This window comes from Callithrix jacchus, chromosome 12, assembly GCF_049354715.1.
Source record: "Callithrix jacchus isolate 240 chromosome 12, calJac240_pri, whole genome shotgun sequence".
NCBI lineage: Eukaryota > Metazoa > Chordata > Mammalia > Primates > Cebidae > Callithrix > Callithrix jacchus.
Window position 1 is genome coordinate 13,745,164 of NC_133513.1, and position 19,471 is coordinate 13,764,634.

General features: G+C 48.3%; 1 protein-coding gene across 4 annotated transcripts in view; it reads right to left on the reverse strand.

The window, feature by feature from the left end:
- The window catches only part of MYH11 (myosin heavy chain 11), a 156,653-nt gene that overhangs the window by 120,883 nt on the left and 16,299 nt on the right, over window positions 1-19,471 (reverse strand). For all 4 annotated transcript variants that reach the window (XM_035266947.3, XM_035266950.3, XM_035266946.3 and 1 more), the window contains exons 2-3: window positions 15,345-15,706; window positions 827-983 (exon numbers count right to left, since the gene is read on the reverse strand). In XM_035266947.3, the coding sequence (XP_035122838.1) occupies window positions 827-983; window positions 15,345-15,689 (502 nt within the window). In that variant the 5' untranslated portion in view covers window positions 15,690-15,706. The remainder of the gene's footprint in view (window positions 1-826; window positions 984-15,344; window positions 15,707-19,471) is intronic.

Here is a 19,471-nt window from a genome sequence, read left to right on the forward strand (position 1 = left end):
CTCATGCCTATAATCCCAATATTTTGGGAGGCCAAAGTGGGAGGATTGCTTGAGGCCAGGAGTTTGGGACCAACCAATATAGCAAGATCCTGTCACTGCAAAAAAAAAAAACTTTCAGAAATTAGTTTGGCACGGTGGTACATGTCTACAGTCCCAGCTACCTGGGAGGCTGAGGCAGAATTGCTTGAGCCCAGGAGGCAGAGGTTTACTGGGAGCGGAGATCACAATTGCACCTCTGCACTCCAGCCTGGGCAGGAAAGCGAGACCCTGTCTCAAAAATAATAATAATAACACATAAACATGAAGGTAACAGGCACAAGTCTTAAGTTTGAAAAAAACCAGCACTAACAAGCTTCAAAAGAAGCTACAAGATAGAGACTATCATTACCCCTTTTGACAGATGAGGAAACCGAGGCTGAAGAGGAAAAGATAATTGGCCACAGTCCCACAGGGATTGAGAGACAGGTGGGTGCCAACGCAGACCCTGATGGCTCAGCCCCAGGGCTGTTCTCCACCCTCTTTCCATCCTTTGCAGACAGCTGGCCCAGTAGGGCCTTTGGGCAGCGAGCCCCAGAGCCAGAGCTGAAGTGGGCCCATGCCTGTATTTGCCCAAGCCCTCACTTCTTCCTTACCCTCCCAGGCTGCAAACACAGATGTTCCTTTTGCTTTTTCCCTTTTTCAGCCACAGCACGCCTGGTCCCGAGCACTGCCTGCCAAACTCCACATTCCTGGCAAAAACTGCAGACAAGCAGGAAAGGACGAGCTCTCTGGCTCTGGCCCTGTGGCGCCCTCGCCGGGCCCCTGTGCCCACACGGGGCCCACTCACCTTGAAGCATGCTCCGGTAGGCCGTGTCTGCGATGGCGTAGATGTGAGGCGGCATCTCGTGCCTCTTCTTGCCCTTGTACATGTCGACGATCTTCTCCGAGTAGATTGGCAGGTGTTTATAGGGGTTGACCACCACGCAGAAGAGGCCAGAGTACGTCTGCAGACAGAGAACCCAGCTTATTTCCAGACCTCCCCCAGGGAAGACAGATCACACAGAAGCACTCAATGTTCTCATTTTAGAGTTGGGGAAACTGAGGCTTGGAGTCTTGGGAGGAAACCCTGGGCCTCACTGGTATTCCAGGTACAGGGGAAGGGAAGAGGAGAAAAGCTGAGTGGATTTCCAGGCTGCCTGTGTGATATTTTGCAGCTGTGGGGGATTTTGTTTGAGATGGGGTCTCCGTCTGTCCCCTAGGCTGGGTACAGTGGTATGAACAGGACTCACTGCAGCCTTGACCTTCTGGACTCCGGTGATCCTCTTACCTCAGACTCCCAAGTAGCTGGGACTACAGGTGGTCACCACCACGCCTGGCTAATGTTTGTATTTTTTGTAGAGATGTAGATTTCACTATGTTGCCCAAGCTGATCTTGAACTCCTGGGCTCAAACAATCCTCCCCTTTCCGTCTGCCAAAGTGCTGGGATTACAGGCATGAGCCATTGCACCTGACCGAACTGTGAAGTCTTAAGGAGCTCTGGGTCCAAATCTCAGCTCCACTCCTCCAAGCTGTGGCTCTACCTCCCTGGACCTCAAGGGCTTCAATAACAGCCAGCATTCATTGAGCACTTACTGTATGCCAGGCACCAAACTAAGCACAACACAGAATGCTCACAATCTTATTAAATGCTCATCATTTAACAGGTGGCACAGAAAATGAACAGCACACTTAAAATAGTAACCCAGGAACATTAAATAAAGGGACTGCTTACAGACATGTATGCAGAATTAATGACACCCAACCAGTGAAGGGAGCAGTTAACAGCAAGAAGAGAAGAGAATGGTGTTTACTTGACTTTTTTTTTTTTTTTGAGACAGGGTCTTGCTGTCGCCCAGGCTGGTGTGCAATGGTGTGACCTTGGCTCACTGCAACCTAGAGTTCCTGGACTCAAATGACCCTCTCTCCTCAGCCTCCCCAGTAGTTGGTACTACAGGTGTACACCACCAAGCTCAGCTAATTTTTTTTTTTTTTGAGACACAGTCTCGGCTCTTGTCCCCCAGGCTGGAGTGTAATGGTGCCATCTCGACTCACTGCAACCTCCGCCTCCTGGGTTCAAGCTATTCTCCTGACTCAGCTTCCTGAGTAGCTGGGATTAAAGGCGCCGCCACCACACCCGGCTAATTTTTGTATTTTTAGTAGAGACGGGGTTTCACTATGTTGGCCGGGCTGATGTCAAACTCCTGGTCTCAGGTGATCTGCCTGCCCCAGCCTCCTAAAGTGCTGGGATTACAGATGTGAGCTACCACGCCTGCCCAGGTTTGTTTTTTTTTTTTTTGTAGAGAGAGGGTTTCACCAGGTTGGCCTCAAACTGGTGAACATCGCTCAGGCAATGCACCTGTCTCAGCCTCCCAAAGTGCTGGGATTACTGCGCCCAGCCAGAGAGGAAATGTTAAGTGAACATTGGAGAAATAAAAAGCCACACGGCCATAGAAAGGGACTGTCCAGAGCGAGCTGCAGCCACACGGAAACACGACTGCCAAAACCACGTTCCGGGAGGGAGAGAGACGAGGTAATAACACTCCAACCTCTCTCTCCTTCTACCACCCTCTCATCTCTTTCTGGTGCATCCCATTGTTCACATCTAAGAAGAAACCCCAGTGAATCGGTCTCTAAAACATGGCAGGGGCATCTCCTTATGGAATCTTCACAACTACTCAGTAACAGTGATTTCCCCACTGCCCGTTTGACAGGAGGGCCAAATGAGGCTTGGTGAGGTTGTCACCAAGTCACACTGCTGGAGAGAAGTCGGGAACTACTCCCCTCCAGCTGTGTAACCTGGTGACAACCTCACCAGCTACTTGGGAGGCAGAGGCAGGAGAACTGCTTGAACCTGGGAGGCAGAGGTTGCAGTGACTGTTTCCCCCAGAGCACCTGCTCCTGACCGCTAATGAAATGCCTTCCTCATGTGTAAAACTGAGACAAACACAGCTGTGCCTAAAAAGGATCGAAGCACTGACACATGCTCTCCAAGGTGGATGAACCTTGAAAATATGCCAAGTAGAAGAAGCCAGGCATGAAAGGTTACACATCGTGTCATCTCATTTATGTGAAGCATCTAGAGTAGGCGAAGCCACAGAGACAGGAAACAGACGTTCTCAGGGGCTGGAGAGGCGGGGATGAGGAATAACTGCCGATGGGTATGGGGTTTCCTGTTGGGGCTGTAAAAACGCTCTGGGGCCAAGTGCAGTGGCTCATGCCTGTAATCCCAGCACTTTGGGAGGCCGAGGCAGGAGGATCACTTCAGGCTAAGAGTTTGAGATCAGCCCAGACAAAAACTGCAAGACCCCACCTCTACAAAAAATTTAAAAAATTAGCTGGCCATGGTGGTGAGCACTTGTAGTCCCAGCTACTTGGGAGGCTGAGTCAGGAGGATTGAGTGAGCCGAGGAGCTCAAGGTTATAGTGAGCTATGATCGCACCACTGCACTCTAGCCCCTGGGTGCCATAGCAAGACCTTGTCCTGAAACCGATAGGTGTACAACATTGTGAATGAACCAAATGCCACTGTTTTCTTTAAAATGTTTAAAACGGTAAATTTTATGTTACTTGCACATTACCATTTAAAAAGTAGCAGTCCTGGCTGGGCGCAGTGGCTCATGCCCAGCACTTGGGAGGCTGAGGAGGGTGGATCATGAGGTCAGGAGGTTGAGACCAGCCTGATCAACGTGGTGAAACCTTTTATCTACTAAAAATACAAAAATTAGCTGGGCATGGTGGCGGCCGCCTATAATCCCAGCTACTCAGGAGGCTACGGCAGGAGAATCGCTTGAACCCAGGAGGCAGTGGTTGCCATGAGCCGAGATCACACCACTGCACTCCAGCCTGGGTGCCAGAGCAAGATTCCATCTCAAGGGAAAAAAAAGTAGCAGTCCTGTCTTACAGGGTGCATAGGATCATCTGAAGCTAATCAGACCTGGGATGAGGGAGCAAAGGCACAAGGTGAATCCCGTCACACTGTGCGTGGTGAGGTGCTATCGTCATGATTTTTCATTTCTGGATGCTAGATTTTCCCATGATTGAGGTTACAGTTCAGGAGACAGGCTCCCAGCCATCCCACAGGAACTGCTTCCCCCAAGCGATAAACATCAGTACTGCCCAAGACTGATGGCCATAAAGCACATCCTCTTCCGAGCATGTGACCTAGGGAGAATCAGAGATCCATCTCTGAGTGACAACCAGGGTGAACCAAGCAACAGAGGGTTAAGGCACTTGACCAAAGCAACCAAGGAAGACCCTGGCAGCACCAAGCCCAGCCTGGCCCACCGTCAGGTGTGAGCACAGTTCTTTATGCTAACCAGCCTAGGCCCATCTGACAGAAACAGAAACTACTGATCATTCCTTCGTTCGTTCATTTGTTCATTCATTATGTATGTCCTAGATGCCATGCAAGGTGCTGGGACTACATTAGAACATAAAAAAAAACGCAAGGTCCCTGCCCTCAAGGGGCTTTTAGTTAAGGGCTGGAGCCAGAGAGTGGGAAGGTCTGGCTGGGTGCAGTGGCTCATGCCTATAATCCTGGGACTTTGGGAGATCAAGGCAGGAAGGACCCCTCTTCCCCATTCTATCACCCAGGACCCTCCCACCCATCCTGCAAACACCAGCTGCAAGTATCCTGAGGCCAGGGAGCCCCCACTTTCTCCTCTTCAGTCCCAGTACTGACCTTGGTATGGAGTAGGTGCTAACTAAATGCTTGTTAAATGCATATAGAGGGAGTAACTTAAGGATATAGTTTCCAGAGAGCAGGTGCAGCCTGACTTCATCTCTGTGACCTGGGGCCTTGCACTATAGCAGTAGCTGCTCAGCAGACCACATGGAGCCAGGACAGGGACTATGTCCTGTTCATCCGTGTTCTCCGTCCCAAGGACAAGCCTCCCAAACAGCATGTGCCCAGTCCATGGTCATCTGAATAAAGGTCAACCAAGCCCCACCCTCCTTCAGGTCTTGACTCTCTCCAGCTCCTCTGTGGCCACACCCACTGCCACACCCCTTTTGAATATAGGTATCATTTACAGCCCAATCTGTCTTCACTCAAGCCCTTGCTTGACCTGGAGGCAGTCAAGGGCTAAGGGCTCAGAACTGGGTATCAGATACTCGAATTTGAACCTTCACTCTGCTACTTCATTTTGTTTTGTTTGAGATGGAGTTTCAGTCTTCTTTCCCAGGCTGGAGTGCAATGGCGCCATCTCAGCTCACTGCAATCTTGGCCTCCTGGGTTCAAGTGATTCTCCTGCCTCAGCCTCCCAAGTAGCTGGGGTTACAGGGGATTACAGGCATGCACCACCATGACCAGCTAATTTTCTATTTGTAGTAGAGACAGGGTTTCTCCATGTTGGCCAGGCTGGTCTTGAACTCCTGACCTCAGGTGATCCGCCCACCTCAGCCTCTCAAAGTGCTGGGATTACAGGTATGAGCCACTGCGCCCGACCACTCTGCTACTACTTAGCTGTGTGACCTGGGGCAAGTTTCTTAACCTCTCTGAGCCTCAGTTATCCTCATCTACAAAACGGGGCAGCGTACCAACAAGCCCTTCCTAGGTGTGCTGTGAGATGATGCTCACAAAGCATTTAGCAGGGCGACTAATATGTAGTACGTGCTCAGTTAATGTTGTTTAGTGACTCTTACTACGCTCCCTTCATTTCATGAGAAGTGAAGTCTTGCCACCTTAGAGCCTTCAATATGCTGTTCCCTCCACCTTGAACACTTTCCCCCCGATCTTCCCACAGCTGTCTCCCTCTCCTCTAGACCTCAGCCTAAATGTCACCTCCTGGACTGTGACCTGCACACTACTGTAACTCCTACATCCCACACAGTGCCAGACACAGGGTAGACACTCAGTCATCTGTAACCCCAGCACTTTGGGAGACCGAGGGGAGGTCAGATCACTTGAGGTCAGGAGTCTGAGTTTGAGACCAGCCTGGCCAACATGGTGAACCCGTCTCTACTAAAAATACAAAAATTAGCTAGGTGTGGTGGTGCCCACCTGTAATCCCAGCTACTCAGGAGGCTGAGGCAGGAGAATTGCTTGAACCCAGGAGGCAGAGGTTTCAGTAAGCCGAGATCATGCCACTGCACTCTAGCCTGGGCAGCAGAATGAGACTGTCTCAAAGAAAAAAGAATTCTTACGAAGAAGGCAGGCCCATCCAGCCTTTCCAACTCCATCACCAGCTTCTGAAAGAGGAATATGACTTCCATCCTGTTGTGTTTGGGATACCTCTCCCAGTGCCATGCATGCAGGAAGCACTTAATCCATGCTTCCAGGCAGAGCTGAATCTCTGCTGAGTTCTGCAAAACTTTCCAAGCAAACCAGGGAATGATGATCGAGCGAGAGGAAGATGGGGACAGGCAGCAGCACATCTCGTGCAGGGCTGCGGGGCTTCAGCATCTGGCTCTTCCTCCCACATCATTCAGCCACTTCTCCTTCACCTCGACCCAGCCCAACCATAATTGGCTTCACTTCTGCCTCTCTGGCCCCAAGAGCCTGTCTCCAGCTGGTTAAGTTCAGAGGTTTCAACATCCCGGCCTCCAGTGTCCCAGCCGGCATGTCACGGGCCCTTAGCGACCCAGCTGCAGGCCCAGGATTTCCCTCTTGTGACCGTATTAGGAAGCAGCTCCAACTTTTCCCTGACGCTTTATATGGTCAGCCACAGAGCCCTGAGCAGGGGGTGCTCCCAGGGCCTGCAGCAGAAATGAGGAACAGGGAGGGAAGGAACACTGGCTTTCAGACACATAGGGCTGGCCGGGCGTGGTGGCTCACACCTGTAATCCCCACACTTTGGGAGGCTCTGGGTGGATCAACTGAGGTCAGGAGTTCGAGACCAGCCTGGCCAGCCAGTGAAATCTTATCTCTACTAAAAATACAAAAATTAGTAAGGCGTGGTGGCACACACCTGTAGTTCTAGCTACTTGGGTGGCTGAGGCAGGAGAATTGCTTGAACCCAGGAGGCGGAGGTTGCAAAAAGCTGAGATGGCTCCACTGCACTCCAGCCTGAGTGACAGAGGGAGACTCCATCTTGAAAAATAATTTAAATAGGTGAATAAATAACATCACTGAAGGCTACGTATATACCTGGCAACCACGGTGTCTCTAAGGAGGGAAACTGGAAGGCTGAGGAGTAGAAATGAAGGGGAAGTTCTATACACCCTTACACACCATTTTATTTCAATTTGCATGTCTTACTGTTCAAAAATATATTTTAAGTCTGACAAGATTGTTAAGAACAGAAAAACTACAGGGTGGGGGTAAGTGGAAAACCGCAAACTGCAAAACACACACGGAGCGACTTTTCCTTGGGTGCACATACACGGCCCTGCAAGTCAGGTTTGCCTCCATGTGTGCTTTCTGTGATATACACTTATTCTTAAATATTCTCCTGTGGTCTTTGCATAGATTATCCTTGTATTATTGGAGGAGGTTCTTTGAAGCAATAATGACTTGAAAGATCAGAAGGCTGGCGTTGTGGCTCATGCCTGTATTCCCAATATGTTGGGAGGCTGAGGCAGGTGGATCACCTGAGGTCAGGAGTTCAAGACCAGCCTGGTCAACATGGTGAAACTCCCTCACTACTAAAAATACAAAAATTAGCTGGGCATGGTGGCAGGCGCCTGTAATCCCAGCTACATGGGAGACTGAGGCGGGAGAATTGCTTGAACCCAGGAGATGGAGGTTGCAGTGAGCCAAGATTGTACCACTGCACTCCAGCTTCGGCAACAGAGCAAGACACCATTAAAAAAAAAAAAAAAGATCACAAGGGCTATTTCCTGGGGCTTAACAAAGTGCAGCTTCAAGCTATGGTGGCTTTCTACCCTCCAGGGACCAGAGCAGTGGCTGGCACCCAGGAGCCTCTGCTCACAGTCCACTTGCTCCCTGCGTCCCTGGGTGGAGAAGGCTAAGATCACTGGGCTAGGTCTCTAAGGAAGAAACATTGTCACCTGCTCAAGTTTGGAAGGTGGGCTTCTCCTGAACCCCTGGGCATTCCAGAAGCAGAATCAGAACTGGAAAAATGGCCTTTGGGGCTCACAGGTTAGGGATTCGGGTTTGGGGGTCAAATAAGCAGGGGGGTCCACCCACTGTGGTTCTGGATCATGCTTTTCCCAACCCCAGAGGTTTGGTATAGGGTGGAGGGTCCCACGGTCTATACCACGCGGGACCAATCAGGTAAGGCATGAGTGAAGCAGGCCCTGTGTGAGTCAACAAAAGAGGTGCCATGATCAATGGCTGCCAGGGCCTAGGAGACAGGGAGGGGTGGGGCCTGTGGAAAAGCAGAGCATAAAGGCTATCTCACAGGGACTGTTACCTCGCACCCTGTGTCCTGGAGTGTCAGCTCCTCTGCTTTTTCAAGCAATGCCAGAAACAGATTTCTTTCTTTTTTTGATATATTAAGTTAACTCAATTAAAAAAGAAGAAAATCACTCACTCTGGGTTGGCAGGGTGTAATCATTAGCCTAGCACCTAGTTTTAGGCAGGGCGAAGTGGCTCGTAATCCCAGCACTTTGAGAGACTGAAGCAGGTGGATCCCTTGAGGTCAGGAATTTGAGATCAGCCTGGCCAACATGGTGAGACCTGTCTCTACCAAAAATATAAAAAATTAGCCGGGTGTGGTGGCATGCACCTGTAATCCCAGCTATTTGGGAGGCTGAGGCAGGAGAATTGCTTGAGCCCGGGAGGTGGAAGCTGCAGTGAGCTGAGAATGCGCCACTACACTCCAGCTTGGTAACAGAGTGCGACTCCACCTCAGAAAATAAAAGAACCCCACGCTTTGGAATTGACGTCAAAGATGTGCATCTGACTCTCATGCATCCTGTCTTCCTCCAGTCAACTGGACAGCTGGGACGGGACTTGGCCCTCTGAATCAGTTTCCCACAGAGAAGCAAGAGAGGAAAGAAAATGCACACTTGACAGTCAGATAAGACCAGAGTTTGAACCCAGGTCCCTTTCTAAATGACCACCCTCACAGCCCCTTTCTAAGCAAGCGTGACCTCTCTGCCTCAGTCACCTGATCTGCAAGCTGGGATTATCAGCTTCACTGTTGCTGGTGTTGTAAAGAATGAAGCAGGCTGGGAGGAAGCTGAGATAGTCCCCAGCCCACAGCAGATCCACACCTACTGAGCTCACTCCTCCTGAATCCCTTTTCCTCATCCCCAGCAAGATGCCAGGGACAGAGCTGATTGCTTTAGTGACCCACGAAAATTTCCAGGCTGTGCCCCATGGCTCATGCCTGTAACCCCAACATTTTGGGAGGCTGAAGCAGGTGGATTGCTTGAGCTCAGGAGTTTGCGATCAGCCTGGGCAATACAGTGCAACCCCATCTCTACCAAAAACCCAAAAAATTAGCCGGGTGTGGTGGTACATGCCTATAGTCCCAGCTACTCAGGTGACTGAGGCAGGTGGATTCCCTGAGTCCCAGGAGGCAGAAGTTGCGGCGAGCCAAGATCATGCCACTGCACTCCAGCCTGGGCAACAGAGCAAGACCCCATCTCAAAAAAAAAAAAAAGGCAAGAAAGAAAAAAATTAATTTGCAGACAGAAATCAGCCAAAAGACAGCATTCAGAAGACCAAGGGACCCTTAGGAGCAGGCATGAAAGTGATGCTCCCCGCCAGGTACACCACGAGCTATCTCCAGCAGTTCAGATAGGGTGCTGGACATTGCTGAGCCCAGAACCTGCATCTCTGAGATAAGGAGACAAGCTCCTCTGGCTTCTACAGACCCTTCTAGATCCAGGAGGACAAGAGGTCTGCCAGAACCTTCTCAAGGGCCCATCATTTCAGGCGAGCTTTGCAGAACAGAGGAGAAAGTTCCCTTCATCACAGAGGGCAAAGCCATGGAGGCCAGCCCACGGACCTGGCATCGCCTCGCCATCTGCCTATTAACAAGAGGCATGCATGCTACTATTATGGGCTGGGAGAGTAACTTACCGTGCTCCCCCACCCAACCTTTTCCTTCTTTATTTTATCCATCATGGACAACGGTTTCTATTAAGCAATTAAATTGACCAGAAAGAAACAACAGAAGAGCAGGCCCATCATCACAAGGCTGAAAGGATTTTAATCTAATCTGCTCAGAGAAGCATAGCAGGAATTTGAAGCTTTGAGTAATTTATTTTTAATCTGCTGTCAGACGATATTCTGGGTCTCGGGACCTTCCTGCACCCCCCCTTTTTTTCCCCTGAGTTCTATTTGAGGAGAGCAGGTGAGATGAATACATAGGTCTGTCCTGAGACTCCCTGGATGGAGGTGACATGTCTTAGATGGAAGATTTGTGCCCCAAGGAGTCCAATTTTCCCTCTGGCTCCCTGCCTACCTCTTTAGAAATGTCCAACATACTGGCTGGGTGCAGTGGCTCATGACTGTAATCTCAGAACTGTGGGAGACTGAGGCAGGTGGATCACCTGAGGTCAGGGGTTCGAGACCCGGCTGGCCAACATGGTGAAACATGTCTACTAAAAATACAAAACTTAGCCAGGCATGGCAGCACATCCCTGTAATCCCAGCTACTTGGGAGGCTGAAGCAGGAGATTCACTTGAGCCCGGGAGGTGGAGATTGCAGTGAGCCGAGATCACTCCATTGCACTCCAGCCTGGGCAACAAGAGCAAAACTCCGTCTAAAAAAAAAAAAAAAAAACAGACGAAGAAGAAAAGAAAATTCCAATATACCAACAGCCCCAGGTCCATATTTCCTTATTTCCTTTCCCTTTTTTTTTAAAATTGCATTTTAGGTTTTGGGGTACATGTGAAGAACATGCAAGGTTGTCGCATAGATACACACATGGCAGTGTAATGTGCTGCCTTCCTCCTCATCACCTATATCTGGCATTTCTCCTAACAGTACCACAGACAAGAGACGTTCCCTACTTAAGAAATTACTTTCCAACACTGCACCTCAGCTTCCTTCCCTACAAGGGGCAAACATTTTTAACCCAGAGGATATCGTGTTAAATAAAATGTGTCAAGGGACAGCACTTGGGTTGAAGGACCTATTTAATTGTTATGGCAGGCACAGTGGCTCACAACTGTAATCCCAGTGCCTTGAAAACTCAAGGCAGGAGATGACTTGAGACCAGGAGTTTGACACCAGCCTGGGCAATATAGTAAGACCCCAGTCTCTACTAAATATTTTTTTTTAAATTGGCTGGGTGCAGTGGTTCATGCCTGTAATCCTAGCACTGTGGGAGGTCGAGGTGGGCAGATCACAAGGTCAGGAGTTCAAGACCAGCCTAGCCAACATGGTGAAAGCCCATCTCTACTAAAAATACAAAAATTAGCTGGGCATGGTGGTGGGTGCCTGTAATCCCAGCTACTCTGGAGGCTGAGGCAGGAGAATCACTTGAACCTGGGAGGTGGAAGTTGCAGGGTGCTGAGACTGCACCATTCCACTCCAGCCTGGGTGACAGAGCAAGACTCCATCTCAAAAAATAAATAAATAAATAAATAAATATGAATTAGCTAGGGCCAGGCATAGTGGCTCACACCTGTAATCCCATCACTTTGGGAGGCTGAGGCAGGCGGATTACCTGAGGACAGGAATTTGAGACCAGCCTGGCCAATGTGGTGGAAACCTCATTTCTACTAAAAATACAAAAATTAGTCAGGTGTGGTGGCAGGCACCCATAATCCCAGCTACCCAGGAGGCTGAGGCAGGAGAATCGCTGGAACCAAGGAGGCAGAGGCTGCAGCGAGCCGCGATTGTACCATTGCACTCCAGCCTGGATGACAGCGCTGGACTCCATCTCAATAAAAAAAAATTTAGCCAGGTGTAGTGCTGCACGCCTGTGGTCCATAGCTACTGAGGAGGCTGAATGACAGAGTAAGCGCCCATCTCAAAAAACAGCAACAACATACATATGAGTTGCTCACCTTTACCGTTTGGCTCTTTAAAAAAGCCACTCTAACCCCCTCTGAAATATCTGTAAGAACAGTGGAAAAATGGCCTATCCCCATGGCAAATTCTATACCCCTTAAAAGGGGTATCTTCGGGGCTACCTGAGATATATTATACCAGTTAATGCTGAGCATTTCCAAATTTATAAAAAGAGCAGGTCACTAAAGCGTGCACCCAACAGGCTTTTAAATATGTGAACATAGACCCTGCTCAGAGAAACAGATGAAGAGCGTACCGCACCGCTGGGTGAGGACTGACTTTTCTGTTTTGTGTTCACTGTGCTCTCTGGATTTTCCTACTGTTACATAGTGAATGTGTCTTGGTTTCATAAGTAGGAAAAAAAAAAAAGGTGCAGGACATTTTTAGAGATGACAAGGGGCTTTTTGTAATTTTCACTTGGCAAAATGTAGAGAGCACAACCAAAGGGACAGAAGGAACCCAAGTGATGGAAGAAGAACATCTTATTAGAAGTAACAAAAATGATCATGACCACAGCAAAAACCAATCATAGTAACACTTGACATTTTCAGTGTCTACTTAACACATAGCAGAAGTGTGTTAAGTGCTTTCTCTTTAGCATAACCCACTCCATGAGGCTGGCACTAATTTTTTTTTAAACAGATAGGGTCTCACTCTGTCACCCAGGCCGGAGAACAGTGGCACAATCATAGCTCACTGCAGCCTCCCACTCTTGGGCTCAAGTTATCCTCCTGCCTCAGCCTCCCTGAGTAGCTGGAACTACAGGTATGTGCCACTGCACCTGGCTGATTTATTTTTGTAGAGATGGGGAATCGTTGTGTTGCCCAGGCCACTCCCAAACTCCTGGCCTTAAGTGATCCACCTGCCTCAGATTCCCAAAATGCTGGGATTACAAGCATCAGCCACCATACCCGACTCCCAAAAGGCTGGTACTATTCTTTTTTTTTGAGGAGTCATCTCACACCGTTACCTGGGCTGGAGTGCAGTGGTACGATCTCAGCTCACTGCAATCTCCGCCTCCCAGGTTCAAGTGATTCTCCTGCCTCAGCCTCCAGAGTAGCTGGGATTATAGGCACCTGCCACCATGCCCAGCTAATTTTTTGTATTTTTAGTAGAGAAGGGGTTTCACTATGTTGGCCATGGTCTCGAACTCCTGACCACGTGATATGGGATTACAGGTGTGAGCCACCGTGCCTAGCTGAGGCTGGTACTATTCTTGCATCCATTATATGGAAAAGGATGAAAAAGCCTTAGAGACATGAGGTAACTTGCTCAAGAGTGAGCAAGCCCATTCAGAGACAAGAGACAGACATAGGCTGGTTGGATGACCTCTGCACACCCGTCTGGCATCACCGGGTCTCAATGTCCTTGTCCAGGAGAACTGACCCAACCCCACCAGTGATCTGGGCCTCACTACATCACACTCCAAGTCCCGGTCCTGTAGTCTAGGCAGTCCCACAGAACTCTCTATAATGGGAACATCCAACAGAAATTTCTATGATAATGGGAACGTTCTGACTTATGCCACCCAATACACAAGCCACTAGCCATAGGCAGCCATTGAGCACTTCATCCAGGGCCAATACAACAGAAGAAACACCTTTTTATTATTTATTTTATGTATTTATTTTGAAATGGAGTTTCATTCTTGTTGCCCACCCTGGAGTACAATGGCCCAATCTCGGCTCACTGCAATCTCTGCCTCCCGGGTTCAAGTGAGTCTCCTGCCTCAGCCTTCCAAGTAGCTGAGTTGACAGGCACATGCTACCATGCTTGGCTAATTTTTGTATTTTAGTAGAGATGGGTTTCACCATATTGGCCTCAAACTGGGCTCAAACTCCTGACCTTGTGATCCACCCGCCTCAGCCTTCCAAAGTGCTGGGATTACAGGTGTGAGCCGTTGCACCCAGACAATTAATTTTTTAATGTTTCTTTCTTTTCTTTTCTTTTTTTTTTTTTTTTTTGAGATGGTGTTTCTCTCTTGTTGCCCAGGCTGGAGTGCAATGGTGCAATGTCAGATCACTGCAACCTGTGCCTCCCAGGTTCAGGTAATTCTCCTGCCTCAACCTCCTGAGTAGCTAGGATTACAGGTATGTCCTATCATGCCTGGCCAATTTTTGTATTTTTAGTAGAGACAGGTTTCACCATGTTGGCTAGGCTGGTCTTGAACTCCTGACCTCAAGTAATCCACCTGCCTTGGCCTCCCTGAGTGCTGGATTACAGGTGTGAGCCACTGCACCCGGCCTAATGCTTATTTTTAATTAATTCAAATCTAAATGGAGTTAGCCATGAGTGGCCAGGGGTTACCATATTGTGCCATCTCTAGTCCACTCTGATCTGCAAGTCGCCCTGTAGGAGTCCCAGGACTGATCTGACCATTCCTCTCTGTGACAAGGAAGGCCTCCCTAAAACCTAGCTACTTTTTTTTTTTTTTTTAAGACAGAGTCTTGCTTTGTCACCCAGGCACAAGATTGTGCAGTGGCACAATCTTGGCTCACTGCAACCTCCCCCTCCTGGGTTCAAGCGATTCTCCTGCCTCAGCCTTCTGAGAAGCTGGGATTACAGGCACATGCCACCACACCCAGCTAATTTTTGTGTTTTTAGGAGAGACAGGATTTCACCATGTTGGCCAAGCTGGTCTCGAACTCCTGACCTCAGGTGATCTGCCTGCCTTGGCCTCCCAAAGTGCTGAGATTATAGGCATGAGCCACTGTGCCTGGACAACCTAGCCACATTTGCATGTCTCCTACCCATCTCGCTACCAAGAAAAACCAGTCTTTCTAAAGCGGTTATGAGCTCTTCTTTATTTTCAAGAGGAAGGAAGGACAGAGAATAGTATCAATGAAATCTGTTGAGAGTTTATCATACATCTTGGCACTTGGCATATGTGATGACGTGAGATGGCACACATCCTGTCTACAGGAAGGTGATTATTCCCATTTTACTGATAGGAAAACTGAGGCTTCAAGAGGGGAAATGACCTCAAGGAATAAGATGTGAACCCACGTTGGAATGATTCTGCTTCATGATGCAGTCTCCCTCCATCAACCCTTCAGCCTTCCTAACACATTCCCCCCACGCTTTTTTTTTTCTTGAGACAGAGTCTTGTTCTGTCACCCAGGCTGGAGTGCAGTGGTGTGATCTCAGTTCACTACAACCTCTGCCTCCTGGGTTCAAGCAATTCTTCTGCCCCAGCCTCCCCAGTAGCTGGGATTACAGGTGCACACTACCACACTCGGCTAATTTTTGTATCTTTAGCAGAGACAGGGTTTCAGCATGTTGGCAAGGCTGGCCTGCAACTCCGGACCTCAGGTGCTCTGCCCACCTTGGCCTCCCAAAGTTCTGGGATGACAGGCATGAGCCACTGCACCCCGCCCTCCCAATACATTTCTAATGCCTGTGCTCCTTGTGAGGCCCGGACGAGGTACCTGGCCGCCCCGCAATACTCACATATATTAGCCCTGAGAAGTACCGCTCTCTCAGGTTGTGTAGTACAGAAGCTTCGTTGAGGCACGTCAGCTCCGCCATGTCCTCCACCTTGGAGAACTTGGGTGGGTTCATCTTCTGGATGTCATCTTTCCCCACCGTGACCTTCTTGCCATTCTCCACGAGCTCCACAATCACCTCATCCCCCTTCTCCTCCTTGATACTGGCCGCCTCGAAGCCCTGCTTCTCCGAGGGGACCCAGACAAGTTTCTTGGCGGCCCAGTCGGCCTGGGCCACGGGGCTGTTGATGAAGTTTTTGTCCACAAAGAGGAACTTCTCATCGTCACTGAGTTGGCCCTTCTGTGCCATGGTGCCTGGTTGGTCCCCTGTGGAATAAGGTGACAGAGTCATAATCAGGCCAGAACGAAGCCCCAAAGACAGCTCAGTCACTCACCTTGCCCCATCTAGGTACTGAGTCTGCAGAAACATCTCACAAAGACGTTCTCTGCAGTATTGTTTATGCGCAAAGAACAGAGGCCACCCAATGGCCCTTCAGAAAGGGATGTGTGTCATTGCCTAGAGCACCAAAAGTCAAGAAATGACCCAAATGTCCAAAATAGAGCTGGATACATAAGCCATGCTATTTCCATACAGTGAAATACTACCCAGTGGTTAACAAGCAGGAAGTAGGGCTGAGCATGGTGGCTCACGCCTGTAATCCCAACACTGTGGGAGGCCAAGGTGAGTGAATCACTTGACGCCAGGAGTTCGAGGCCGTCCTGGCCAACATGGTGAAACCCAGTCTCTACTAAAAATATCAAAATTAGCCAGGTGGTGGCGTGCACCTGTAATCCCAGGCACTTGGGAAGCTGATACAGGAGAATCGCTTGAACCCGGGAGGCAGAGGTTGCAGTGAGCCAAGGTAGTGCCACTGTACTCCAGTCTGGGTGACAGAGCAAGATTCCACATCAAAAAAGAAAGAAAGAAAGAAAGAAAGAAAGAAAGAAAGAAAGAAAGAAAGAAAGCAGCAGCAGGAAGTATGTCTACACGTGCTGATGTGGGAAGATGGTCTAGTCTAATTGTTCATTGCAAAGCAAGACTCCTCAAATGTTTAAACATAGAATTACCCTGATTGCTTGAGCCCAGAAGTTAGAGACCAGCCTGGGCAAGGTGGCAAACCCTGTCTCTACAAAAAAATACAAAAAGTTAGCCAGGCATGGTATCGCACACCTGTAGTCCCAGCTATTTGGGACACTGAGGTGGGAGAATCACCTGAGCCTGGGAGGCCAAGGGTGCAGTGAGCCTAGATCACCCCACTATACTCCCGTCTGGGTGACAGAGTGAGACTCTGTCTTAAAAACAAACAAAAAACCCAATGCATATCTATAGAATACAACTCAGTAAAAGGAGAGAAATGATGTAATAAAATAGCTAAATCTCAAAAGCTTCATGCTCAGTGAAAGGAACCAGACTCCAGAGGCCACAGGCTGAATTATTCCTTTGATACAGAAAGCTATTAGGCTAGTACAAAAGTAACTGCGATTATTGCCATTGAAAGTAATGGCGACTGGGTGCAATGGCTCATGCCTATAATCCCAGCATCTTGGGAGGCCGAGGTGGGTGGATCACCTGAGGTCAGGAGTTCAAGATCAGCCTGGGCAACATGGTAAGACCGACCCCCATCTCTACTAAAAATACAAATATTAGTGGGGCATGGTGGCATGCACCTGTAGTCCCAGCTACTCAGGAGGCTGAGGCGAGAGAATCCCTTGAACTAAAGAAGTGGAGGTTACAGTGAGCTGAAATCACACCATTATACTCCAGCCTGGGTGACAGAGCCAGACTCCGTCTCAAAACAAACAAACAAAACAAAACAAAACAAAAAAATGACAAGAAAGTATTGGCAAAATAGAAAAGGCGTACCTACAGTGACAGGCAATCAAGAGCCTCCAATGGAGGTCGTGCGTGGTGGCTCAACCTATGATCCCAGCACTTTGGGAGGCTGAGCCAGCCGGATCACTCGAGGTCAGGAGTTCAAAATCAGCCTGACCAATGTGGTAAAACCCCGTCTCTACTAATAATACAAAAATTAGCCGGGCATGGTGGTGCATGACTGTAATCCCAGCTACCCAAGAAGCTGAGGCAGGAGAATCGCTTGAACCTGGGAGGCAGAGGTTGCAGTGAGCCAAGACTGCACCACCGCACTCCAGCCTGGGCTCCAGAAAGAGACCCTCTCTCAAAAAAATAAAAAAAGAATTGCTAGTGCAAGGAAAGGAACTGACTGGTAAGAGGCACGAAAGGTGTGTCAGGGTGATTAAAGCATTCCATGTGGTAACGGTGGTGCTTACAAGACTGTATACATTTCTCAAAACTCATTAAGAATATTCTGTACCCCTCTAAGATGACTAAAGCGAACGATAACGTATTACAGAGTTTCAAAGAGCTAGAAAGAGACACTGAATGTTCCCAACACAATGAGATGGTAAATGTCATCAGAGAGGAAGTAGCAAAATAAATAAATAAATAAAAGAAACGGTAAATGTTTGAGATTATGGATATGCTAATTACCCTCATCTTATCTCCCCATATATTTTAATGTATTAATATCAAAACATTACTAAGAGCTAGGCACAGTGGCTCACACCTGTAATCCCAGTACTTTGGGAAGCTGACACAGGAGGATCCCTTGAGGCCAAGAGTTCAAGACCAACCTGGGCAACATAAGGAGACCGTCCCTATACAAAAAATTAAAAATTAGCTGGGCATGGTGGCACATGCCTATGGTTCCAGCTACTCAGGAGGCTGAGGTGGAAAGATGGCTCGAGACCAGGAGGTAGAGGCTGCAGTGAGTGGTGATCACACCACAGCACTCCAGCCTGAGTGTTAGAGCAAGACCCTGTCTAAAAAAAAAAAAAAAAAAAAAAAACTACGACCCCCATGAACATGTATGATCATTTGTCAATTAAGAAATAAATTTTTAGCTGGGTGTGGTGGCTCATGCCTGTAATTCCAGCACTTTGGGAGGCTAAAGGGGGCAAATCACAAGGTCAGGAGTTCAAGACCAGCCTGGCCAATATTGTGAAACCCTGTCTCTACTAAAAATACAAAAATTAGTTGGGCGTGGTGGCAGATACCTACAATCCCAGCTGCTTGAGAAGCTGAGGCAGGAGAATTTCTTCAACCCAGGAGGTGGAGGTTGCAGTGAGCCAAGATGGCACCACTGCACTCCAGCCTGGTGACAGAGACTCTGTCTCAAACAAAAAAAAAAAAAAAGAAAGAAATTTTTTAAGTTGAAAAAACTCACTCAAGCTGTATACTTAAAAAAAAACCTTGAATTTAAGTTGGTGAATTTAATTTTATGTAAACTATACCTCAATAAAGTTTATTTAAATATTTATAATAAAATATTTCTCCTCATTTTATATGTTTGTGTGTACATTTCTAAAAGTCTAGAGAGTTTCATACTAAAATATTATACCAGGGTTCTAGCTGGTCAAATATGAGACAGTTTGAATATCAACAAGAAAAATAATTATATTTCCATCACCCCAACACCCCAAAAAGGGTTGAAAGACAAATACATTTAAATCGTATGTTTAAAATGATCTTGTTGTTGTTGTTTAGGATGGAGTCTTGCTCTTTTGCCAGGCTGGAGTACAATCACCCAACCCCTGCCTCCCAGGTTCAAGCGATTCTCCTGCCTCAGCCTCCTGAGCAACTGGGATTACAGGTGCCTGCCACCACATCCAGCTAATTATTCTATTTTTAGTAGAGATGGAGATTCACCAAGTTGACCAGGCTGGTCTCAAACTCCTGACCTCAAGTGATCCACCAGCCTTGGCCTACCGAAGTGCTGGGATTACAGGGGTGAGCCACTACACCCAGCCCCAAATGCATTATTTTTATAAGTGGCTCAGAAAGTTGGGGTGGGGTATATGATATAAAAATCTTGATTCTACCACTTCCATACAAAGTGTTCCTCAGGATAACTAAACTGAAAAGGAGAAGTCTCTCTTGATGGAAGATTAAGTCATCAAATGTTGTCTCTACATGGGAAGACCATTGGTGGTGGGTCCTTGTTACCCGTCCTGTTATCCAGATGCGTTAATGAGGAGAGAGACAGACGACATGCTCTATAGGCCCATCCAACC